At 48.9% G+C, this 25,636-nt stretch overlaps 1 protein-coding gene across 1 annotated transcript in view; it reads left to right on the forward strand.

The window, feature by feature from the left end:
- Positions 1 to 8,498: 8,498 nt before the first annotated feature.
- Positions 8,499 to 25,636, forward strand: part of Btd (biotinidase) — a 43,425-nt gene continuing 26,287 nt past the window's right edge. Inside the window, 2 exon segments of the mRNA XM_051141649.1 lie at positions 8,499 to 8,771; positions 12,928 to 13,081. Coding sequence (XP_050997606.1) covers positions 8,502 to 8,771; positions 12,928 to 13,081 — 424 coding nt within the window. The 5' untranslated portion in view covers positions 8,499 to 8,501.

The following is a 25,636-nucleotide window of genomic DNA, read 5'->3' on the forward strand; positions in this document are numbered from 1 at the left end:
GCAGTGGTGTGGCTGTGGCTATGTGTAGCTGTGGCTATGTGTAGCTGTGGCTGTGGTGTAGCTGTGGCTGTGGTGTAGCTGTGGCTGTGGTGTGGCTGTGGCTGTGGCGTAGCTGTGGCTGTGGTGTAGCTGTGACTGTGGCAGTGGTGTGGCTGTGGCTGTGGTGTGGCTGTGGCTATGTGTAGCTGTGGCTATGTGTAGCTGTGGCTGTGGTGTAGCTGTGGCAGTGGTGTAGCTGTGGCTGTGGTGTGGCTGTGGCTGTGTGTAGCTGTGGTTGTGGTGTAGCTGTGGCTGTGGCTGTGGTGTAGCTGTGGCTATGGTGTAGCTGTAGCTGTGGTGTAGCCGTGGCTGTGGTGTAGCCGTGGCTGTGGTGTAGCTGTGGCTGTGGTGTAGCTGTGGCTGTGGTGTAGCTGTGGCTGTGGCTGTGGTGTAGCTGTGGCTGTGGTGTAGCTGTAGCTGTGGTGTAGCCGTGGCTGTGGTGTAGCTGTGGCTGTGGCAGTGGTGTAGCTGTGGCTGTGGTGTAGCTGTGGCTGTGGTGTAGCTGTGGCTGTGGCTGTGGTGTAGCTGTGGCTATGGTGTAGCTGTAGCTGTGGTGTAGCCGTGGCTGTGGTGTAGCTGTGGCTGTGGCAGTGGTGTAGCTGTGGCTGTGGCAGTGGTGTGGCTGTGGCTGTGGGTGTAGCTGTGGTTGTAGCTGTGGTGTAGCTGGCTGTGGTGTAGCTGTGGCTGTGGCAGTGGTGTAGCTGTGGCTGTGGTGTAGCTGGCTGTGGTGTAGCTGTGGTTGTAGCTGTGGTGTAGCTGTGGCTGTGGTGTAGCTGTGGCTGTGGTGTAGCTGTGGCAGTGGTGTAGCTGTGGCTGTGGCAGTGGTGTAGCTGTGGCTGTGGTGTAGCTGTGGCTGTGGCTGTGGTGTAGCTGTGGCTGTGGTGTAGCTGTGGTTGTAGCTGTGGTGTAGCTGTGGCTGTGGTGTAGCTGTGGCTGTGGTGTAGCTGTGGCTGTGGTGTAGCTGTGGCTGTGGTGTAGCTGTGGCTGTGGTGTAGCTGTGGCTGTGGTGTAGCTGTGGCTGTGGTTGTAGCTGTGGTGTAGCTGTGGCTGTGGCAGTGGTGTAGCTGTGGCTGTGGTGTAGCTGTGGCTGTGGTGTGGCTGTGGCTGTGGTGTAGCTGTGGCTGTGGTGTAGCTGTGGCTGTGGCTGTGGTGTAGCTGTGGCTGTGGTGTAGCTGTGGCTGTGGTGTAGCTGTGGCTGTGGCTGTGGTGTAGCTGTGGCTGTGGTGTAGCTGTGGCTGTGGTGTAGCTGTGGCTGTGGTGTAGCTGTAGCTGTGGTGTAGCTGTGGCTGTGGTATAGCTGTGGCTGTGGCTGTGGTGTAGCTGTGGCTGTGGTGTAGCCGTGGCTATGGTGTAGCTGTAGCTGTGGTGTAGCTGTGGCTGTGGTGTAGCCGTGGCTGTGGTGTAGCTGTGGCTATGGTGTAGCTGTGGCTGTGGTGTAGCTGTGGCTATGGTGTAGCTGTGGCTGTGCTGGGGGATCTTTGCTACAGATAAAGAAGCTACCCAGGCAACTGCTGACTTCACCGACAGACCAGACACACAAGCTCAGTGCCCCTCAAGCACCGATTGCCATCCGCCTCCTCACAGCTCTGTTGCTGTGGAGCTGATGAAGAGCCTGGCTGGCGGGGCTGTCATTTTTATCATGCACCACTGAACACCACCGCTCAGGGTGGTGTGCCCATGTCCCACACAATGCTGCGCTCTCTCTCAGGGTGCTGTGTCTGTGTCCCACGCGACACTATGTCACGTGACTCCGACTCCTCCTCCTGATCTAGGAACTGACAGCTTCAGGATCCATGACTTCCTCTGTTCCTCTCTTGCCGAACCCAGTCATCTTTTCCTGGATGTACCTCCTGGCCTCATGAGTGTAGACGCGGCCTCTGTGTGTTACCTGTAGCACTTCTGCATTGGCTCCTGTTGTTTTGTTTCTTTCACACTTCCTGCCATTGCTTAGGTAGTGTTCCTTAAAGACTGTCCAGTGAAGGGCCATCGTTTTGATGCGAAGGACAGGATTCTTTGGCCCCTTTTCCTACTGCTTGCTTCCACATCTGCATTTCTCACTCCCGAGGATTGGCACACAAGAGCCCAAGGTGACAGGACCAACTGTTTGGTTCTATCTGCCACGTATCTAGAGATATTGTGACCCTTGTCCACTTAGAGATTGGGTGCCCACCACACACTTATTAGAAAACGCTAGCCTTCATCTGTGTCTGTCTTCTGAGTTCATCTACCCTGACAGGGTGGACCGATGACTCTAAGCCCCTTCTGTGGCAGCCATCTGGCTTTTTTGAGGGTGGTTCTTATGACTTTAATTTTAACTAGTTCAACATTAAAATGGAGGAGAAATTTCCATGCACACTCCCGAAACAATTCGCCATTGAGACTCACCTCAAATAATTTTATTTTAAGACAAATTCTCAATATATTGCCCAGGTTGGTCTTGAACTAGGCTAGCCTCTTGCCCAGACTCCTCAATAATAGGGATCATGTGACACTGACATTTTGGAGGAGTCAGTGGTGGCTCTTGGAGGCTGCAAGCATTACAGAGGAGTGACTACCTGGAGGTCCCCCCCCCCCCCGCCCTCCTGGCTCTCTGTGCAGACTCCCCTTACTACTCGGCCATGTCAGCTTTGGACCGTCTTCCTCAAGCTTGCTATTTGCTCTCCTCTTACACGGTATTTCTTGGTTTTCCAGTGAACTCTCATATGCACATGAAAAATACATTATATTTTGTAGAATAGAGTTGGACGATTTTTCAGAGAATTCATTATATCATGCTGCCTCTTGAACTCTGTTTAAATGAGTGAAAAAGAATCGGTTGGTTATCCAAGGTGTTCCTGGCATGGCTAAGATGAGTACCAACTCTGTTAACTGGCTTACCTTGTTTTGGTCTGTGGTTGTTCTAAGACACCCCAACCCAAAGTCACTTAGGGCAGGAAGGAGTTTGTTTGGCTTACACTTCCAGGTCAGGGGTCATTATGACTGAGGGGTCAGGCAGGAGCTTCACACTCAAGGTGTAGAGCTGAGAGAGAAGTGCGTGGATCCTCACCAGCTTGGCAGCTACTGGCTTTCCCCTGCGGTAGGCTTCTGATGACTTCTGCCTAGAGCGGGCTCACGTAGGCGTCCACATCTTAGCTGCGCACACAGCACACAAGCCCACAGGCCTGCCTGACCTAAGTAATCCCTCATCTACCTGTCTTCCCAGGCGATGGTTGGTGTGTCCCAGCCCACAGCCTAGGCCAAACTGTGGGCAGGAAGTCCTCGTCACTGGGGTAGCGTATAAATGCTTGCTCGTGGAAACACTTTGAAATCTGTCCACACTCTATCAGGCCTGCGGGAAAAGCACCTGAGAAATAATGGGGAAGTTTCTGACTCCTGGTTTAGGAAGACCAACTCCCTACCCCATCCCCCAAGAAAGGGTTTCTCTGTGTAGCCTTGGCTGTCCTGGACTTGCTTTGTAGACCAGGCTGGCCTCGAACTCTCAGAGATCCACCTGCCTCTGCCTCCCAAGTGCTGGGATTAAAGGCGTGTGCCACCACCACTGGGAAGGAAGACTGACTCTTAAGACAATCAAATGCATCATGTTTTCTTTTTCATTATGAAGTAGATAGGTAAGATATTAGAAGTGAAAAGGGAAGAGAAGAGCCTATTCCATTGCTGTTGCTTGAGTCGAACACCCGCTGGTGTTTGTTATTCTCTCTTTGTCCACCAGGTGGCAATCACACCTGCAAAATCAGTCAGCAGGACTTTTTTTCCTTCCCCCATATGGGTACACACCAAGACTCCAAGATTTTATTGTTGTTTGTTTGTTTTGTTTTGCTTTGTTTTTTCAAGACAGGGTTTCTCCTTGTAGCCTTAGTTGTCCTGGACTGGCTTTGTAGACCAGGCTGGCCTCGAACTCACAGCGATCCTCCTGCTTCTGCCTCCCTGTGTGCTGGGATTACAGGTGGGGGCCATTGGGCTGGCTGACCCCAAGATTTAATTCTATTCTATTTATTCACATTGTGAAGGCTTTCTCCATCTGAGAGAAAGAAGGACACATTTTAGGCTAACACGGCACTGTTTTTTTTTGTTTGTTTGTTTGTTTTTTGTTTCTCTTTTAGTTTAAGGTTTCTAGTTAGCCCCTATCCAAGGCACAGTGCCTGTCTTCTTTAAAGGGAAAAAGTGAAGTCACAAGTTACCAACGTACCACAGAGGACTTGATCCTTTCCTTATTGTCCTTTGTGGGTTTGGCCATGAATTCCCCACCATCACTGGTTGTCACACTGTGGTTGTTTGCACTTGACCTTCTCAACCAGCTTATGGCCTGTCATCCAGATAATTCAACACTGGCTGCCTCACAGTAGACAGGTCAGGAATGGGTTAATGTCTCTGTGGTCCCAGACTAAGGCAGGGGTCCTAGAGGATGACTGTCATGTTGATGAATTTCAGCTACATTGTTCAGAAGAAGTTGGATTTAACCCCATCAGCCACAGGATAGATGAACCAGCCAGTGAGAGTGAGGGCAAGCTGGCAAAAGGCAGCTTCCTCTTTGTCTGTCCGTTTATGTGGGCTGCCACCGGAGGGTGGGGCCCAGATAGAGGGTGGGTCTCCCTGCTTCAGATGGCTTGTTGAAGAAACTCCCTCCAAGGAGTGACCAACAGCTTGGATTTTAGTTGATTCCAGATGAAATAAGTAGACAACCAAGATTAGTCATAACGAGTCTGTCCCTTGTCAACTTGACATCTCCTTATGTCATGCTTAATTTCCAAATGAAAACAGTAGCCAAATCCTAATTCTGCCGACCGCTTCTAATGATGTGCATGCAGGGCTTCAGTGAGTAGACACTGTCCTTCCTGTAACGCCATTGCTCGCCACTTCCTACCTACGTCCTGCGCTCCAACCACACTGCTTGCTCCTCTTGCTGTGTCTTGAATAAAGAGGCGTGCTCCCACCTCAGGCCCTCTGCATGGATGCCCTTCCTCCTCCTCCTCTTCCTCCTGATGCCACCTGCTTTGTCACACCCACCTCTGGTCAAGCCTTTGCTTAGATTCACCATCTCACCGATCTTCCTTGCCCACACTGTCGAAGACTGTACCCACTCTCTGCCTGTTTCTCCTTTGCCCGTGTTGCTGTCTGACATACTGACTGTGTTGTGTCCAGCCTCCTGTGCTTTCAGGGATGAGCTCCAAGAGGCCCTGTTTGCTTGTCGCTGCATTCCGGGCATGTGCCTGGGCCTGGCTTGACTGGCTGACTAGTATGTGGACATCTGAAGTGAGTACCTTCGTAGAAGTGGGATACCTCAGAGCCATGCCCAGGCTCAGAGCTGAGTGTACTCACAGAGGGTAGGCATGTTGCCTCTACAGCTGTGCACTGGCCCAGGCCCTGCTATAGTTCAGCCTCCCGTGTCCCTTCAGTAAAAGGACCATGTTATCACCACACACTTTCAGTTGTTTTCTTAAGGGTCATAACCATCTCCAAAGACTATTGGTTGGGTTTCCATGAACTCCTTGGCTCCAGAGCTCCTTGTTCCAGGGAGCCTTGTGTCCCAGTGGGCCTGTGCTTATGGCCATGAGCCAGCACCTAGAAACTGCCTCATCTGCACATATGTGGAAGTGCTGCCCTCTCCAGTCCCTCCATCCCTCCCTCCATCCCTCCCCTCTCCCCCACTCCCTGTGTAGCTAGAAGGAACCTGGATTTCCTTTTTGGTGTTTGATATCATATATGTGGTTACATGCGCCCACATGTGTGTCCTGGTGGCCAGAGGCCAACATTAGGAGTCTTCCCCTTCCATTCGCTTGCCTTGCTTTTTCTTCTTTTTTTGAGATAAGATTTCTCACTGGACCTGGGTTCAGTGGCTAGACTGACTGGTGACCCTTGAAGTGCTGGGGCTACAGGTGTGCCACCATGCCCAGTCTTTACGTGGATGCCCGCGATCAGAATTTCGATCTGCTTTACATAGCAAGCCATCTCCCCTGATCTACAACCCTAAATTTAAGATTTTCCTGCTTCCACCCTTGGGATGTTGGGATTCCAGGGGTGCGCCACCAGGCCTGGTTTCTGCAGTGCTAGGATCTAAGCCAGGGCTTTGTGCATGCTAGGCAGGCACTCTGTCAGCTGAGCCACATTCCCAGTCCCCAGTGCTGTCACTTTAAGACTGAGCACCCCTTCTGCGGCTGCTGAGCCCTTCTGTGTCCTTGCTAACCTTGTTGGGTTGTTCCTGAGACTATGTGCAATGCCAAGTGCTGCCAAGTGTGGAGGGAAAGCCAGCCTCACGGAGCTGGGGAAAATGTCTCCTGCTTCTCCGCTGTTTGGGAAGGGCAAATTCTTGAAGCTATTTTTATTATAATTACTCATTCTCTCCTACCTCATTAAGCCTGAGTCTTTCAAGCACGAATACCTGGTTAAATGTGCATAGCCTCTAATTATTAATCTACCTTTGTTCACACACACACACACACACACACACACACCCCACATGGATGATTGCCACTTAGAGCTTTCCTACTGGACTCCTGCAAATAATACAAATTTTATTTCCTGAAAATAGGAAGGAATGTGGTACCCTGCTGGTTCAGCGCTTCCCTTGTTTTTGCTGGATTACCAGTTCTGTGTTCTTAGAGTTAGATGCTTCGCACCCCAGGGCTGGGCTAAGGCTCAGTGGACCCTGAGTTTCCGTTCCCCCACCCCCAACCCACCCCAGTGCCCACACAGAGTCCTGTGTGCCCTCCCTCATCTTGTCGACAGATACTGAATGCCCTTCCTAGCCCAGGAGTCCTGTCTCGCCACCACCAAGGCCTGCCTCGTGCGTCTCTACCTCAGCCTCAGTTTCCACCTCTTCAAGAGGCCATCCACATGGACTTCAACAGTGTTGTCACTATGGCTGTGACCTCGCCCAAGCCTGCCCCATTATCATCCTTTCAAAATGGAATGCAAAGTAGATGCTTTGAGTCATTTAAATCGTTCCTTGCTGTCTTTAGAGACAAGAGTTCCAATAAGAAAGCTTATCAATTATACTTTTGTTTCCACTCCAAAACTCATGACCGCTCCCTCAAAGGCCTCTTGTTCTTAGCATAGAACATTGCTTACAGTGTCCGGATGAGTGGCAGCAAACCCTGGTCTTTGTATGGTACATTTATTCCCTGGGGAAACAAGTAGCAATTTGAGACAGGGTGGGGGCGGGAGGGAGAAGGCTTCTCCCTGAGGAGCTTTTGCTGGTGATGGGCTCTGAATGAGGCCCCCAGCGGCCTTTCTGTTGCCGAAATAATTATGGCTCGTTTCTGTAACTTTACCGAAAATACTACACGGAACTTGTAGCCCATGGAGTTTGTCTGGGATTACAAACATAAGTGTCCTGAGGTGAAGTTTGGACAGATGTTATTTGGGGATGGAATGCCATTTTCTTCTTAAACAACAGCAGTGGGCTTCCTGGGTTTGTCAGTGTTGCTTGGTATTGAACCAGGACTCATGGGCAGTTGTCAGCCCCTGTCTGTCTCCACAGGGCAGCTGCTTGGCGGTGGGACGCTGCCTGACCAATTTCTGTGCCAGAAGAGGGGCGTCAGCCAGGAGGCCAGGGTGGGTTTCAGAATGCCTTTGATCCCAGCACTGCAAAACCCAGGCTTGGTGGTGCATGGCTGTTATCCCAGTTAGTAATGCACACAGTTTTAGGAAGTAAACGGTTCTATCTCAGGAGCGGGGGAGGGGGATACAGAGGAGCAATTCACTTGTGTCTAGTTTCTTGTGGTAGGTAGAGTCTACTCACTACAGAAAGTCCAATTTATTTTCTAGAAAGTTCCGTGTTATCACTGTGAGAAAGATTTTATTTCCAAACCGGTATGTTTTTAAGCAAGTGATTTGGAGTGGCCAGCAAAGGAAAGCAGTGGCAAGGCTCACTCAGGCTCAAGGTGAAGGCCGTCCTGGGCTTTGACAAGGACACTTCTTTATGGCTGCCTTGTGGGTGACACAGCAGATGTTAGGATTCCAGATGGCCTCAGATAAAGACTGAAGAATGTTAGCTAGGAAGCTGCCCTGCGTTCAGGAGCCTCTGGACCACCGCAGCTGTCCTTGAGGGCTGACCTGTGACGCTGAGTAGGAAGGCTCAGGCAGAGCATCAAATATATCACAGAATTGTGTCAAAAATTCAGCACAGTTGCCGCAGCGCACAGTGTAGGCGACCGGTTAGCAAGGCAGTGGCGCACTGCAGGCTTCCTGCACGCCACGTAAGAAAACCGAGGCAAACACCGAGTCTGTTTTGGAAATGTTCTGAAGCCAGTCTATTAACACAGCGATCCGTTTGAAATGCAGCCCTACGTGTTTGGTAAAAAACACACGGGCTTTTATTAGGGACATGAAACAAACTCTTTGAGCCGCAGCGTCGCTGCGGGCGAGTGTAATTGCCAGGATTAATAAATCACAGCTGCGAAAGTTCAGTCCTTGGCAGCCTTCCTTATTCAGCTCTTCTCCCCTTGCCGGTTCATTCCAGATTTATGATCTGCATTATGTCTGGAGAACGCACGGCGCCTGCTCTCTTCTTCCTCCTCCTCCTCCTCCTCCTCGGCTGTTCTGCGCTTGCGCTGGGCGTTGGCTCGGGCTCCCAGGAGCACCGCGAGGCTGAGTACTACGTGGCTGCTGTGTACGAGCATCGGTCTGTCTTGAGCCCAGATCCTCTGGAGCTGAGCAGCCGCCAGCAGGCCCTGGAGCTCATGAAACAGAACCTTGACGTCTATGAAGAGCAAGTGATGGCTGCAGCCCAGGAGGCAAGAGTGGCTTTCCGGTCCTGACCCAGGCTCAGGGCTCATTGAGCCAGCTGCTCTGAGGCTCTGAGCGAGGAGAAAAACCACCCTCCCAGGGTCCTCCTGAGAAATGGGTCTGTCAGCTGCCTGGTGTCTTTCTACTCAGAAGTTCCTCGGTGGACCAGCCATACATGGCAGTTTGTTATTAAGTCGGGCCCCACCCCTGACTTCCAGGGTCAGAGTCATCGTGTTAAGCATGGTCTTCCCAGGGCAATGTTTTACCCAATTGGAGAAGCCCTGTGATCGTGGATTCATGAGCCTGTGTCTGGGAATCCATGGCGAATTAAAAACAAGAGCTGGGCTTTGGGGCTGGTGCTGTAGCCAACTGGTCCACAATGGGTGCAGTTTGGACAGTGGGAAATTTCAAAGTTCTGCCCCTCCCTTCCCCGCGGCAGTGTGTGTGTGTGTGTGTGTGTGTGTGTGTGTGTGTGTGTGTGTGTGTGTGTGTGTGTGTGTGTGTGTGTTCTGATTTTCAGAAAAGCAAACAAACTACAAAACCTTGAAAACCATTGAGCACAGTGAACTCCATGTTACAAAAGACATTCAAAGCTTATGGGAACTCTCAAGTGCCTACAAAACTGCTGCTGGCTGTCTGCACATTGTCCCTGGCGCACTTCATCCAGATGGGGCGCCCTTAGTCCAGACAGAATAGGACCCCAGGCTCACACCTTCCTCAAGCCTTCCTGCTTCGCTGTCTTGCCTCTTCTGCCAGCCGGGAAGGGCGGGTGTGGGGAACAGGCTCCTCTGGGACAGGGCCGGAAGTGTAGATTTCAGAAGAAGCTGTGGGAGAGGCATCTGGACCCAAGGGAGTCTGAGCTTTGTCCCTGTTGGCTGCTGGGGAAGGCTTGCTGTGCTAAAGGGCAAGTGCTGCTGGGGTGGACCTGGCCATGCCCATGCGTCCCATAAGTCCCCACACCTCATGACCTGAAAGACACAGTTTACCACTTGGTGCATTTTAAAATCCTGGGTTAGTGTGTGTGGTCCAACACTCCTGATGGCTGGCTCTCCTCTCTTGTCTCAACCTGGCACCTGGCTTCTCTGCCTCCCTCAGTAACCGAGAACATTCTATTTCCCAGGTTCAGGGGTTTCACCTGAACCAGGAAGGTTTCACCATAGTTCTGACCTTGTGCTCAGAAAAGCAGCTGAGCACCATGTCATTCACACCTTGGGACAGTGTTGTTTCCTCAGCCCCTCCACTCCCCACCCCCTCCACTCCCCACCCCCTCCACTCCCCACCCCCTCCACTCCCCAGCCCCTCCACTCCCCAGCCCCGAAAGATTCAACTTCTAGTTATTTCCAGGCTCTCTAGGCTTGCTTAGACTGTGGGCCACAAATCCCACGGCTGTGTGACCAGGGTGGGTGACAAGCTTCTCTCAGCCCTCTTCTTCCAGATGTTGTTCCCAGGACACTTCTGGCAATGACATCACACTGTGTTTCCAAGGCACTTGTGACTCCTGTCCCTTTACACGCAGAGCCATGTTGCAGCCCTATTGCACTCGGGCAGTCAGCAAGCCTTCCCGCCCCGAGCTGCTCACTAGTCATCCCGAGGGGCCGTCCAGGGATCTTTACGGGCATCCGGATAGCTCTGCACATTTGATACTCAGCCCATTTGTGTCGCTGCTGAAGTCAGTGTTAATTAAATCCCAGCTGCACCTTCAGGCCTCTTGCCAGCACTGACCCGTCAAGGGCAGGTCTTGTGGTGGAGGTGTTTAAAGGCACAGCGCCAGCCCTGCACCTCTTCTGGCTGCTCCATCTGTCCCACCATGACTGCCGAATCCACCACTTCGAGCTTGCGTCCTTGAGTCATGCCAGCTGCTCACAGGATTGCTCTTATCCTGTCAGGTGCCTTGGCCCCTCTGCCATGTCTGTGGGTATCAGGTTTTCCATGAGACTTATTGAGAACAGGAGCTCCTCACAGGCTGATTGAAGTACCGCTCCCCTGGCACAGAGGGACAATGATTTAGACTGTCCAGTCTCGGGGTTGGTGACCTTCATTTCTCAGGAGCTCTTGACCTTGTTAGGCTTGTCAGAACACTGCTGACTCAATATAGTCAGTGTGTAGACACAGCTGAAGGGGCAAGCTCCTTAAGACACCCTTCAAGTTGTTAAGGGTTTTTTGTTTGTTTGTTTGTTTTTTGGTTTTTGGTTTTTTTCCTGAATAGAGGAAAACCTCTCCAAGTTTCATTTTCAAAAAGTCAAAAGTATGACTCATGCAGATACAGAATGCACAGTTTTTATTTAACTCATTAGATACTGGTGGGAATTGGAGGAACAGAAATGCTTCCAGTCGGCCCAGCAATGGCCAGGTGAATTTGTCGCTAGCTGAAGAACTGGCTAACGTCCCACAAGGACATTTCATTTTTATTTTGAAACAGGCTCTCAGCTGTCAGCTAGGCAGGCCTTGAGCTCAGGAGCCTCCTGCCACCACCTCCCTGGAGAGATCCTGTAAATTACAGAGTCCAACAGTGGCACGTTCTGTACATAGTCAAATCACTGACTGAAGTGAACCTGCTAATCTGGAAGACGATGCCATCCTCATCTCGACTGGTTTCTCAGTTTGTGATCAGTTTGTTTGCACGGACACTTCTGCGTGTGCATTCATTCCCACTGTGCACTCAAGAGGGCCACAGTGACTGTGCCGTGGGGAGCCACGCTGGTTTGCTGATGTGTGCTGTGGGAGCCACGCTGGTTTGCTGGTGTGTGCTGTGGGAGCCACGCTGGTTTGCTGGTGTGTGCTGTGGGAGCCACGCTGGTTTGCTGGTGTGTGCTGTGGGAGCCACGCTGGTTTGCTGGTGTGTGCTGTGGGAGCCACGCTGGTTTGCTGATGTGTGCTGTGGGAGCCACGCTGGTTTGCTGGTGTGTATTAAGAACGTCAGACTTCCCTGCTCTCAAATCCAGTGTTTTCACATGTGAAATCCTCCTTTTTCTAAGGAAACTAGGGGGTCGGGGTTGTGACCACACCTGGTGCTGATAGCTGCTGCATTTTATTTTATTACAGAGGTTCTATTATAGATGATCAATAGAGAAGATATGGTGGTGTCTTAGATATGGGCAGCCGTTACAGGTGGTCTTTCTGAATGTTCTCTATGAGAGAGACACAATGCTACACAACATATTACCTCGTGTATACCCAGACACACAGGAAGAAAAGGACAAGCAGAGTATTAACAAAGAGTACCTTTGTATTGGAAGATGTGAGAGAGAGAGAGAGAGAGAGAGAGAGAGAGAGAGAGAGAGAGAGAGAGAGAGTGTGTGTGTGTGAGAGAGAGAGAGAGAGAGAGTTTGGAGATGTTATAACCAGAAAGGGGGGAGGGGACCTAAATAAAGTTGCAGTGACCTGAGGAAGTAAGTGTTATTGTTGATGACACGCTTTCACTGCCTGCTGCCTTCATCCTCCTAGGTGGGCTAGAGTTCTAGCCATGACATTCTAATCCACTGGACTGGAGAGGCCCCCGGAGAGTGAGAAGCTAAGGGAGAGCTGAGGGCACTAGTCTGTTTGTTTCTCCCTAGGTTGCTGTAGATGCCACTGGGAGCTCAGGGTTGGGAGAGGCCTTTGAGCAGGCAGAATCCTAAAGGGACTCTCAAAGTTCCCATGTGTGTGTGTGTGTGTGTGTGTGTGTGTGTGTGTGTGTGTCTTTGTGTATAGCACACTTGCTGCTCATCCATAGTCCCCAGAGTCCCAGCTATGACCACTCAGTGGAATTATCTTTCAAGCAAATACCACAGCCAGGATTCACCCACATTCCAATCAGCCGTTGCTATGGCTGGGTCCCCACCTGAGTGTTTCCCCCCAATTGACCTTAGATGTGGGAGGATGGGTGAGAACCGCTGAACTGAAGACATGCCATCTGTGAATAGGCCCCGGCTCCCACTGTACCAGCAAGACTGCAGCCTAACTGCCCAGCTGGTGAGCTCTGTGGGCCTCCAGTGGAGCCGCTCACTCCTCCTTCCTCCCCCACAGGCTCACAGCTCCTCCCAGAAGACATGGAAACGTGGGGCCACTGTCCTGGACTTGGGTAGTCAGCTGGTGACCTGAGGGCCAGCCTTTTCATAGGAGCTGAGGGTTAAGGCTGGGACTTGGTGCTCGCCTTCCCTCACGGCACTCTCCTCTGCCATTCAGGGGGTGCAGATCATAGTGTTCCCAGAGGACGGCATCCATGGGTTCAACTTCACAAGAGCGTCCATTTACCCGTTCTTGGACTTCATGCCATCTCCCAGGCTGGTCAGGTGGAACCCGTGCCTGGAGCCCTTCCGGTTCAATGACACGGAGGTAGGTGAGGAGGTCTGCAGGCTGAGCAGAACCAGGTCCATGGCCAAAAGCCACAGCATGCCTGCCTGAGGTTCGAAGGAGGCACTGGGATCCAAACCACCAAACCCGAATTCCCCAGGCCCCTTGCTGATATGGGATGTTACTCAGCGGTGGATCTCTTCATTGGTGAATTACACAGGAGTCACACAAACTGAAACATATTAAAGTCAATTTTTTATTTGTTTGGTTGTTTGGTTTTGGTTTTTCAAGACAGGGTTTCTCTGTGTATGTAGCCTTGGCTGTCCTGGACTTGATTTGTAGACCAGGCTGGCCTCGAACTCACAGTGATCCTCCCAGTGCTGGGATTAAAGGTGTGTGCCATCACACCCAGCTAAACAAGTCAAGTTGCTTTTTTGTTTTTGTTGGTTTTGTTTTGTTTTTTGGTGTTTCAAGATAAGGTTTCTCTGTGTAGCCTTGGCTGTCCTAGATTCACTTTGTAGGCCAGGCTGGCCTTAAACTCACAGCAATCCACCTGCCTCTGCCTTCCGAGTGTTGGGATTAAAGGCGTGTGCTACCATGCCCGGCTACAAGTCAAGCTTTGAAAAAAAATAAAAGGAAAAAAACCCTCTAAAAGTTCACCTCTACCACTGCCTGGCGCTCACCCCTCTCTAGAGGCTTCTAGCGAGGATGTGCTGTGTGTGCTTTTCCTCCTCTTCACCACACCCTGTCTAGGAGGAGACATGCTCCCTTCTTTTTAACTCTTGCTATTTAAAGCACTGTTCATTGTTTCTTTCTTTCTTTTCTTTTCTTTTGTTTTTTTGTTTGATTGTTTTGTTGTTTTTGTTTTTTGTTTTTCGAAACAGGGTTTCTCTATGTAGCTCTTGCTGTCCTGGAGCTCACTCTGTAGACCAGGTTGGCCTCAAACTCAGAGATCTGCTTGCCTCTGCCTCCCAAGTGCTGGGATTAAAGGCGTGCACTGCCATGTCCAGCCCTAAAGCTGGACATGTTTCACTGAATATCCTATACATACATTTTTGTAAATATCTTCAAGTGTTCTTATAAAACTCTTAGAAATGGAGTTTCTCAAAGGCCACACTCCTGCCTCTGCCTCCCTGAGTGCTGGGATTAACGGTGTGTGCCACCACACCTGACGTATATTTTTTAAAAATCCTAAATTTAGACATTAAAAGATGCTTATCTCACTTTCTATGTCTCCAGTGCTAGTTTATGAGCCTGTTTTTCTGCTCTTGTATCAATACAAGATGGAATACTCCCTTGAGCTCTTGCCACTAACAAAGATGAAAAATATCTCACTTTATATTTTTACCACTATTGCTTTTTTACCACTGTTGAGTTTAAGCATTTTTCCAGATGCTTCTCATATTTGTCCTGTGACTCACCTGGTTATATCCTTTGCGTGTTCTCAGATTTGTCTTAACTGACTTGTGATAGCTGCTTATATATTAAAGACACAATACAGGAACCTTTCTATTGAAAATATGAGCCAAAAGGCAGGATTTAAAATGATTTATTTTATTACTCTCCCCAGGTCCTCCAGCGCCTGAGTTGTATGGCCATCAAGGGAGAGATGTTCTTGGTGGCCAATCTTGGTACAAAACAGCCTTGCTCTAACAGTGACCCAGGGTGCCCGCGGGATGGGAGATACCAGTTTAACACAAACGTAGTGTTCAGCAGCAACGGAACCCTTGTTGGCCGCTACCGGAAGCACAACCTGTACTTCGAGGCAGCCTTTGACACCCCCGCTGACGTGGACCTCATCACCTTTGATACCCCCTTTGCTGGCACGTTCGGCATGTTCACTTGCTTTGACATACTGTTCTTTGACCCTGCTGTCCGGCTCCTCAGAGACTTTGGGGTGAAGCACATTGTGTACCCCACGGCCTGGATGAACCAGCTGCCGCTCTTGGCCGCCATTGAAATTCAGAAAGCGTTCGCCACTGCTTTCGGTGTCAGTGTCCTGGCAGCTAACATCCACCACCCATCTCTGGGGATGACTGGCAGTGGCATACACACCCCTCTGAAGTCCTTCTGGTACCATGACATGGACAACCCCAAAGGTCACCTAATAATTGCCCAGGTAGCCACAAACCCACTGGGCCTTGTTGGGAAAGAGAATGCAACTAGTGAAATGGACCCATCCCACAGGAAGTTCTTAAAAATCCTGTCCGGTGATCCGTACTGTGAGAAGGATGCCCAGGAAGTGCACTGTGAGGAGGCTGCCAAGTGGAACACGAAGGCGCCACCCACCTTCCACTCAGAGATGATGCATGACAGTTTCACCCTGGTCCCCGTCTGGGGGCAGGAAGGCTATCTCCAGGTGTGCTCCAACAGCCTCTGTTGTCACTTACTTTACAAGAGGCCCACCCTGTCCGGAGAGCTGTACGCCCTGGGTGTCTTTGACGGACTCCACACGGTGCACGGCACCTACTACGTTCAGGTCTGTGCCTTGGTCAAGTGTGGCGGTCTTGGCCTTGACACCTGTGGGCAGGAGATCACAGAGGCCCAAGGCTTATTTGATTTCCACCTGTGGGGGAACTTCAGCACTTCCTATGTCTTTCCTTTGTTTCTCACCTCGGGGATGACTCTGGACACCCCTGACCAGCTTGCGTGGGAGAATGACCACTGTTTCTTGAGGAAGAGTGGACTGTCCTCTGGCCTGGTGACAGCAGCTCTCTATGGGCAGTTGTATGAGAGGCACTAGGGGAAGTGTGCGGTCAGTGGGGACTTCCTTTCCACAGGCCACTGGTACTAAGCGCTGGGACCATCTCTACCCAGAGAGTAGGAAGTCACTTCTGTGGCCCTCCTTCCCTCCCTGGGAACTGTAAGAAGATGGGAGAGGCAGTTAGTTCCTTCTTCCTTTCTACACAATGTTTGAGACATTTTCTGGCATTTTTCTATTCACATTATTGTTTTTCAAGCCACACCTTCTTCCCACTACACAATTGGTTTTAAATGCGAAATAAAAAAAAAATAAATAAAAATAAACATCAGTTGCTATTTTACAAATCCACGGAGTACTGGGTGTTTTTCCCCCCATTGTTGATCTAGTGCCACCATGTCAGTGTTCTTTATACCTCAAACACTTTCTGTGGTAAGCAACAGCCCCTCAAAGCAAAACTGTATGAAGGGCTGCTGTGGTGACTGGCCCAGTCCTGGTCAACAGGAACTCTGCCCAGATGAGGTGGCAGTGCCAGAGCCACCAGCCGCGTCGGAAATGTAGCCCTAGAAACAGCTCTTCAAAATAGAAGCCAGGCTTTTCTCACATCTGCCTTGCTGTCAGTAGATGGGTGTGTAGGCAGGCCTTGGAAAAACTGGGGGAGCGCGGTGCTGGAAGGTGGGGAGGGGCTGGAAAATGTTGAACAAGGCGAGGCTAGGAAAACATGAGTAATAGAATTATTCTGTCTAAGGCGTCTCATGCAGGGATTCCGGAGACTTTAATAAATCCGTTTAGCTTTGGTCAACTGTGTGGCATACACTGGTCTAGTTATATTTGCACCCTGTACAGAGAGGCCAGGCGCCCTATAAAGCTAAGCTGTGGGAGCTGCCTAGTCAGCCTGCTGTACTCACACACTTTTACTTAGTCCATCAGCAGCAGGCGTTTTCCAAGGGCCCACAAAAGCACAGGTCAAGGGTTGCCTGCAGTGACAGCTCCACACCAGACACTGAGAAACATGGCCAGTACAGTGAGGACATTTATAGCCACTGATTTCTAATTTGCATCCAATGTTTCAAAGCCATTTTTAAAAGGTTTTCCTTCTGTGTAGAGTAACTGTTTCTATTATAGTTAAGTGCAGAACGGATAGTCTTCTGAAATTTGCCTTGTAAATGTTGCTATTTAACTCCTTTAAAAGTGTGTGTGTGTATACACCCACGAAGTGTGTGTGTGTGTGTGTGTGTGTGTGTGTGTGTATACACCCATGAAGTGTGTGGGTGGGTGTGCCAGGGAGTGCATTTGTGAGGCAGAGGTAGAAGCAGGCAGATGTCTGTGAGTTCTAGGCTAGCCTACTCTATATGGTAAGTTCCAGGACAGCCAGGGCTACATAGTGAGACCTTGTCCCAAAAAAACAACCAAATTACCAAACTGTATGAAATGAAGACTGAACTCTCCCCAGTCTTTGGCAGGGAAGTTCCTCTTCTGGTCCTTGGCAGGGTAACTGAGCCTTAAAAATGCACTCCACCATGTGTGTGCCCATACACATCATGAGTACACAATACACACACACACACACACACACACACACACACACACACTTTTAAAGGAGTTAAATAGCAACAACATTTATGAGGTAAATTTCATATCCTGGACTCCAATGGACAGCTCTTACATGTATGACCTCAGTGTCCACTGTCACTGCACAGGCCTAGGCAGTGGCCATAAGCCTTCTGGTGCTGTTTCATGCCTGGGACAAGCACAGGCATCGTGCCAAAAGGGCAAGGCGCCCAGTGGCCCCAACCCCAGTTGACTCACTGCTTGCAAAAGCTTAGGATGAGTCAAGTCTTGAGGAAATGAACAACCCTCAGGAAGTCCTGGGATTCCTGCGCCCTGGGACATCTCCCAAGACCTCTCCCACCAGATGACAGTCCCTTGCCTGCACTCCCAGTGCAGACCTTGCCAGGAGGCAGGAGCTGGCAGGCCGGATGTGGCTCCAGATGTGGCTGTCCAGAGGCTATGCTGTCTCGCTGGCCCCAAACCTAGAGAGACAGAAAGTCTCTTAAAAGTGCATATCACTGTTTAATGCCGAGATGACCCAAGGCAGCATGAGAAGCCGGCACAGAAAGGCTGGGCCTGAATGCCGTCCTCCCAGTAAGTGGCAATCCTGGGCACCTGTCAGATCTGCATTTGTCCCTGTTGACTATTGCCCAGACCTCTAATGACAATCCAGAAGGAATTGCTAGTGCAGACAGAAGGGCAATGGCAAATAATGGTCATAGAACAAAAAGACTCTTACAATGAAAGGAACGTGCCAGATGGCAGAACAAAAGGCAGGCTGGGAAAATGCCTGAGACCAACCATTTCAGGGGGCAAAATACACCGATGACTAACGATTGGGCTATGTGTTTGTTAACTACGATCTCAAAGTTCAGGAAGCAAACGGCAATTCTGACCACAGCACAGAGGCAGGAGGCCAAGTGTATTTTTGGTGGAGGGAGACTTGGGGGAAGTGGCTTAGTCTGTGGGCTCTTCCGTAGCTGCAGCTGTGCCTGCTTGTGGCTTTTCTCACAAAGGAAGTTAGGGCACAGTGAGGTAGATTCACGCTGAGCTTAACATCTGTACCCCCAAAAGGGGAAAAAGCCAGCCTCACCCAGTTCTAGGGCCTGTCATCTGTGCCACAGGGGCAGACGTGCCCACCTAGGACCCCTTCATGGGTGAAACAGCATGGACTGTGTTAGTTAACTAAGGCTGTTGTTACAAACTGTCACAAACTTAATAGCTTTCAAATAAATGTCAAGTGGATTTTATGGTTACGGTAAGAAGTCTTATCTCAGACCAGGACTTTGCTGGAGGCACCAGGGAGCCACTCCTTGGCTGAAGTACACTGGCCCATGGCAGGCACAAGACCTAAGACGAGTCAGCCAGATGGCCGCTATCAGGGAACTTCCTGTGGCGGGACAGCAGTGAGCCACCACTCCAGTTCCCACTAGGTTTAGAACTGCCTAAATGGCCCCAGGACAAACGGAAAATTTCAACATCTAACAAAATAAAGTCACAGCAGTTTAAAATGTACTGGGGAAAAAAAGGGCTAGGTTTATGCCAGTGGCACACACCTGTAATCCCAGCACTCAGGAGGCTGAGACAGGAGAACTGAAAGACCAAGGTCTGCCTGGACAAGTTCCAGGCCAGCCAGAGATACACACATAGTGAAACCCTGTCTCAAACAAAACAAAACTACAGAACAACAAAGAATTGGTGAAGGTTATCGCGCTTCCGCAGATTGAATTTCCACAAATGTCTAAGCCATCATTTCCAGTTACCCGTATTCTTCTGGAACTTGGCCAACCCTGATCAAGGCAGTCTCTGCTCCTTGCTTTAGCTCCAGAAAGGACTCTGTGGCTGCTTCAAAGCCAGGTTATGTACAATGACATCACTCTCGTTTCTCAAGGCTTACTCCTGGGATCCCAAACAGCTAGCTACTCTGAGAAAATGCCGGCCATCTGTGCAGGCTCACAGAGCCTCAGCCCTGGTCTGCTTGCAGCCCCAGCAAACACTCTTGTTACTCCCTGAGAAACAGACTCCATAGCTCCCGAGGAACGGTGGCAGCTAAAGGCGAGAGAGAGGCAAGCCATCTCCACGCTGCCAGGCCTGAGCTGCAGACTTGTCAGCAAAAAACAAGTGACTATTGTTTGGAGCCACTGAGTTCTAGGATAGCTTGTTATGCAGCAGTCAGAGCTGGCATCGGTGAGCATCGGGCTGCTCGTCAATCTTAAAGAAAACAAAAAGCCAGCGAGGAGACTTCAGCAGCTACTGCCTTGTGTGCCCTGCGGGTTGTAGAGGATTGTGGGTCTCTGCATCACGGTGGTGGCAGCGTTAATGCTGGGGAGTGACATGGCCATTTGGGTTTCAGAAGCCCTTTCTCCTTCTAAGTCATGCATGCCTCATGAGCAGCTAGTAGGCTCACCAAGGCAGAGCGCAATAAACGAGTCATTCTAGGAAATGGATCAACAATTTAAGGGGGGGTGGAGGGAGGGAGAGAGAGAGAGAGAGAGAGAGAGAGAGAGAGAGAGAGAGAGAGAGAGAGAGAGAGAGAGAGAGTTGGAGTTACGTGTTCTAACTGTAGTAGTCTCTAGTTGTAGTCCTGTGCCAGGCTGGCTTTGAACTCCGATCCTCCTGTTTTCCCCTCCCCAGTACTGGGATTGCAAAGCATGCACCACTGTTAGATCAGAGAGCCTGTAGCTGTCCTCACTCTAATTCCCTTCTCAGCTTGTGTCGGCAAGGTCAGTCTTCGGTTTGTGGAGCGGCTGCCTCCGTCCTCATCAGATGGACAGCAGCCTGGGCAGGAAGATGTGGACTGAAGATGCGAATCCTTCTGAGGATCTTAAGGCACAACTGCAGTGGATGTAAACATGCTTTTGTTTTGATCCCAAGTGTGGGATGGGGAACAGACTTGGGAGAGAACAGGTGATGCTTATCCACTAGAAGACGAATCACCACGTGCGGGGGCTTGGGTTTTGCCAGCTGAAACACATCTTAGTATAGGTGCTGAGAGGGTATATACATATATGAGTCCAAAATGGGAGGCTGGGGCTTTTTGGGTCTTGGTATTGTTTGGCTCTACTTTGAGACAACCGCTCCAGCGAAGGCTTTGAGACTCCAGGCTTGGCGACTGCTCCGGGGTTTGGCTGCTGTTCCAGGTTCCAGCAGCAACTTTGATGGAATTGCTGATCTGCTGACATCCTGCTGACTACGCCAGGGGAATCTCTCCCAGGAACTGAGTCCGAAAAGGTCAACTTCTCCTGTTCCCACTAATCTCTTTTCTCCTATCTAGGGTAGGTGGGTTGGGAGGGAGGGATAAAGCATTAAGGAACCTCAAATAAAGTAGGTTTGGAAAAGGTCGAAGCCTACACACAACCCTACTTGGCTCTTGGGATTTGGAGGGAAGGCTCTTCTCTCGCTTCAAAGCCGGCTTGTGCTGCCCGTGGTCTGACCGTGTGATATGTCTCCTCTACAGCTTTTCCACTCCAGACCCTGACATGGCTGGTATGGTTGCCAAGCATTCTCCCTTAAGAAAGCTCATTCAGAAGGGCAATTAAGTGTCCGTTTCTTTCCACGAATCTGCTGTCTTCCTCTTAAGCTGTTAACAGCCGCCGCCTTTATCCTGTGTTAGTTAATAAAGCACAACCCTGCGTTTACTTGTGTGGAGATGTGGGTGGGGCACATGTATTGTGATGCACTGTGGAGGGCGAAGGACAGCCTGCAGGAGTTGGTCCTTGCCTTCTACCGTGCAAGTTCCGGGGACTAAACTCAGGTTGTCAGACTTGGAGGCAAGAGACCTCTGAGGCATCTCACCAGTCCAAGTTGTGTGTGTTTGTTTATTTTATATCCTGGTTACAATTTTCCTTCTTCCTCTCCTTCCGGTCCCCCCACTTCCCTCCCTAACCCCATCTACCCCTCCTCTTCAGAAAATGGCGGGCCTCCCATGCATACCAACCAGCCATGCAAATCAAGTTGCAGTAAGACTAGGCACCTCCTCTCTATTAAGGCTGGAGGAAGCAACCCAGGAGGAGGAAAGGGTCCCCAAAGCAGGCAACAGAGTCAGAGGCAGCCCTTGCTCCCACTGTTAGGATTCCCACAAGAAGACTAAGCTACGCAGTGATAACGTAAGTGCAGAGAGGGCCTGGGTCAGTCCCATCAGGCTCCCTGGTTGGAAGTTCAGCCTCTGTGAGCCCCTCTGGGCTCAGATTGGTTGATTCTGTGGGTTTTCTTGTGGTGCCCTTGGCTCATCTGGCTCCTACAATCCTCCCTCCATCTTCTGCAGGATACCTAATGCTGGCTGTGCATCTCTGCATCTGCTTTTTGTCAGTTGCTGGGTGAAGCCTCCCTGATGACAATTTGGATAGATGCTAGTCTGTGAACATAGCAGAGTATCAGTAGGAATCATTTCATTGACTTTTTTTTTTTTCCAGTCACGTTTGGTTCTATCCTAGGTCTTGGGGCTATCCAGCCTCTGGTCCTGGCCCTGAGGGCAATATTAAGGGTAGGCCCCCTCTTGTGGCAGGGGACTCAAACTGGACCAGTCATTGGTTGGCCATGGCCACAATTTCTGCCCCACCTTTACCCCAGCACACCTTGTAGGCAGGCCAAAATATAGGTTAAAGGTTTTGTGGCTTCGTTGGTGTCCCAATCCCTTCACTGGAAGTCTTGCATAGATACAGAAGATGGCTGGTTCAGGCACCATACTCCTCATTGCTAGGGATCTTAACTAGCGTCACCCTCATAGATTCCTGGGAGTTTCCATTGCACTAGGTTTCTAGCTTGCCCCAGAGATGCCCCCACCCCCTAACCACTGATTCCAGTTGTCTGTCCTAGTACTTTCTCCCTCCATCCTCTCCCAACCCGATCACTCTCCTTCCCATGCGCACTCCCCCATCCAGACCCCTCCCCCACATCCATGCTCAATGTCTATTTTGTTTTTCCTTCACAGTGAGATTCATGCACCCACCTTGGGCCCTCCGTGTTATTTAGCTTCTCTGGGTCTTTGAATTGTAGCATGGTTACCCTTTACTTTAGGACTACTATCCACTTATAAGTGAGTACATATCGGGATTGTCTTTCTGGTTCTGGGTTACTTCACTCAGGATGAGCTTTTCTAGTTCCATTGATTTGCCGGGGCAAATTTAATGATGTAATTGTTTTTAATATCTGAGTAATATTCCATTGTGTAAATATACCATGTTTTCTTTATCCGTTCTTCAGTTGAGGGACATCTAAGTTGTTTCCAGATTCTGGCTACTACAAATAATGCTTCATGAACATAGTTGAGCAAATTTCCTTGAGGTATGGTAGAGCATTTTTTGGATATATTCCCAGGAGTGGGATAGCTGGGTTTTGAGGTAGATTGATTCTCAATTTTCTGAGAAACAGCCATATTGATTTCCACAGTGGCTGTACAAGTTTGCACTCCCACCAGCAATGGAGGCGTGTTCCCCTTGCTCCACATCCTCAACAGCACGTGCTGTCACTTGTATTTTTGATCTTAGCCATTCTGACAGGTGTAAGATGGAATCTCAGAGTCATTTGCATTTGCATTTCCCTGATGGCTAAGGATATTGAGTATTTCTTTAAGTGCTTCTTGGCCATTTGAGATTCCTCTGTTAAGAAGTCTGATTAGATCTGTACTCCTTTTTTTAACTGAATTATTTGGTTTGTTGATGTCTAATTTCTTGAGTTCTTTATATATTTTGGATATCAGCCCTCTGTCGGATGTGGGGTTGGTGAAGATCTTTTCCCAGTCTGTAGATTGACATTTTGTCCTATCGACAGCATCTTTGACCTTACAGAAGATTTTCAGTTTCATGAGGTCCCATTTATTAATTGTTGATCTTAAAGCCTGAGCTGTTGGTGGTCTGCTCTGTAACTTCACTCCTGTGCCAATCCATTCAAGGCTATTCCCCACTTTCTCTCCTATCAAGTTCAGGATATCCTGTGTTGTTGTTGTTTTTGTTTTTCAAGATTGGGTTTCCCTATACAGCCTTGGCTGTCCTGGACTCACTTTGTAGACCGTACTGGCCTCCAACTCACAGAGATCCGCCTGCCTCTGCCTCCCCGAGTGCTGGGATTACAGGTGTGCACCTCCATGCATGTATATTTATTTATTTGTTTGTTTGTTTAATTATGTGAATGCTCTATCTGCATGTACTGTGCATGACAGAAGAGGGCATCAGATCCCAGTATATATGCTTGTGAGCCATCATGTGGTTGCTGGGAACTGAACTCAGGATCTCTGGAAGAGCAGACAATGATCTTAACTGCCGAGCCATCTCTCTAGCCCCACAGTGTATCTGGTTTTATGTTGAGGTCTTTGATCCACTTGGACTTGAGTTTTTGTGCAGGGTGACAGATATGGATCTATTTGCAATTTTCTACATGCAGGCATTCAGTTAGACCAGCACCATTTGTTGAAGATGCCTTCTTTTTTTTCCCATTGTATAATTTGGCTTCTTTGTCAAAAATCAAGTGTCCATAGGGTTATGGATTTATTTCTGCGTCTTTAATTTCATTGATCAACCTGTCACTTTTTATGCCAATATCATTTGATATTTATTACTATTGCTTTGTGTCGTCCAGTTTGAAATCAGGAATGGTGATACCTCTGGAAGTTCTTTTATTGTACAGGTTTTAGCAATCTTGAGAGTTTTTGTTTTTCTATATGAAACTGAGTAAGGTTCTTTAAAGTTCTGTAAAGAATAAAGGTTCCGTTGGTATTTTGATGGGAACTGCATTGAATCTGTAGATTACTTTTGGTAAGATGGACGTTTTTACTATGTCAGTCCTACTGATCCATGAGCATGGGGCATCTTTCCATCTTCTCATATCTTCTTCAACATCTTTCTTCAGAGACTTGAAGTTCTTGTCATACAGGTCTTTCACTTGCTTGGTTAGAGCCACACTAAGATACTTTATATTTGTGGCTATTGTGAAAGGTGTTGTTTCCCTGATTTCTTTTTTTCCCACTTATTATTATTTTTTAACATATACATTTATTTTATTATACATGAATGAAACAAACTACATACAGCAGGGAGAACCATGAGACAATCATGAGTTATATAAATGTTACATTCATAGTGATTTGGCTATTTGTATTTGTCAAGCTTTTAAGTAAACAACTTTCTTATCTTGTTGGGTCTAAATTTCTGAATGAAATTCAATATCTATCATATCTCATTTCTATTAACTTATCCTTTATCTTGATATAAAAAGATCTTATCCCCTAACCAACTAACCTTGATTGTAAAACTAAACTATCTGGTCTTCAACCTCCCTCAGAGATTTGAGAAGGAATAAAACTCAAATGCCTGAGTGAACCAGTAATGCATGTTAGCAGCCTCTAAAATGAAAAAATGACTGAGACAGTTTACTGCCTAGACAGTCACCATACACTCTCTATAACTTGGAGCCTCATCTTCGGCCTTCTAGCCCAATATCTCTGCCAGACTTATTCGCAAAGCAGGAACTATTGAGGACTTGCTTACCCTGTTTTGGCAGAGTTTGGCCATTGACTCTGCCTGCATCTAAGCTTGACTGTTTTTAGGCAGAATTCTGTCTGTAGCAGAAATGAGGACATTTTGCTCAGTGGCTCGTTTGCCACATTTGAAGCCAACTCCATAAGGAGGTTCTTTGATGCTCATCATCATCTTTGAGGTCAGCTGGGTGTTGCCAGGAGTTAACTTGTCTTGTTGAAGAATCTTTAGAATAATAAAAGCATCTTTAAATGCCATATTCTGTGGGTCTCTGAGGCTTTTGGAGATCTTATTTAACTATTTTACCTTATATATCTATAGAGTCATATCTATCTATTAGACTTAGGACATATATTCTTGTACTAAAATCAGACTATTATTTGACATGACCATGATTTGCATCAACATACAAAATTCTATACCAATGACTTAGAAATAACCTTCTTTGTGAGAAACAATTAAGGCCTTGAGTAGAGGAGTAGGTTCAATCATCTACCTTTTGTTCTATCCTCTCTCTGTATTTCTGTATCTCCCTTTTTTTCTTTTCAGCTCCTATCTCCTTACCTACGGATGAAAGATAAAGGAAAAGAGAGACATCCCTGAGTTCAGCCTAGTTTTCTCTCTGTATAAGACCAATAATAACTTATAACCACCTCCTGATGAAAATAAGCATTTGTAGACCAAGAGAGCAAAGAGAAACCTACCTGATCTCCCTTAGAGGGAATGGGACATCGTTCTCTTAAGGTTTCTTCAGGCTGAATTGGGGCAAATAATACCTTAGAAGGGACCCAAAAAATTGGGGGAAATGGTTAGGCAAGCCAGGGATTGCATTTGTGGTGCAGTTTCTAAATGTTGAGAGACTCCAGGCTTAATAGGAGTC

The sequence above is a fragment of the Acomys russatus genome, chromosome 3 (genome assembly GCF_903995435.1).
Source record: "Acomys russatus chromosome 3, mAcoRus1.1, whole genome shotgun sequence".
In the NCBI taxonomy this organism is placed as follows: Eukaryota; Metazoa; Chordata; class Mammalia; order Rodentia; family Muridae; genus Acomys; species Acomys russatus.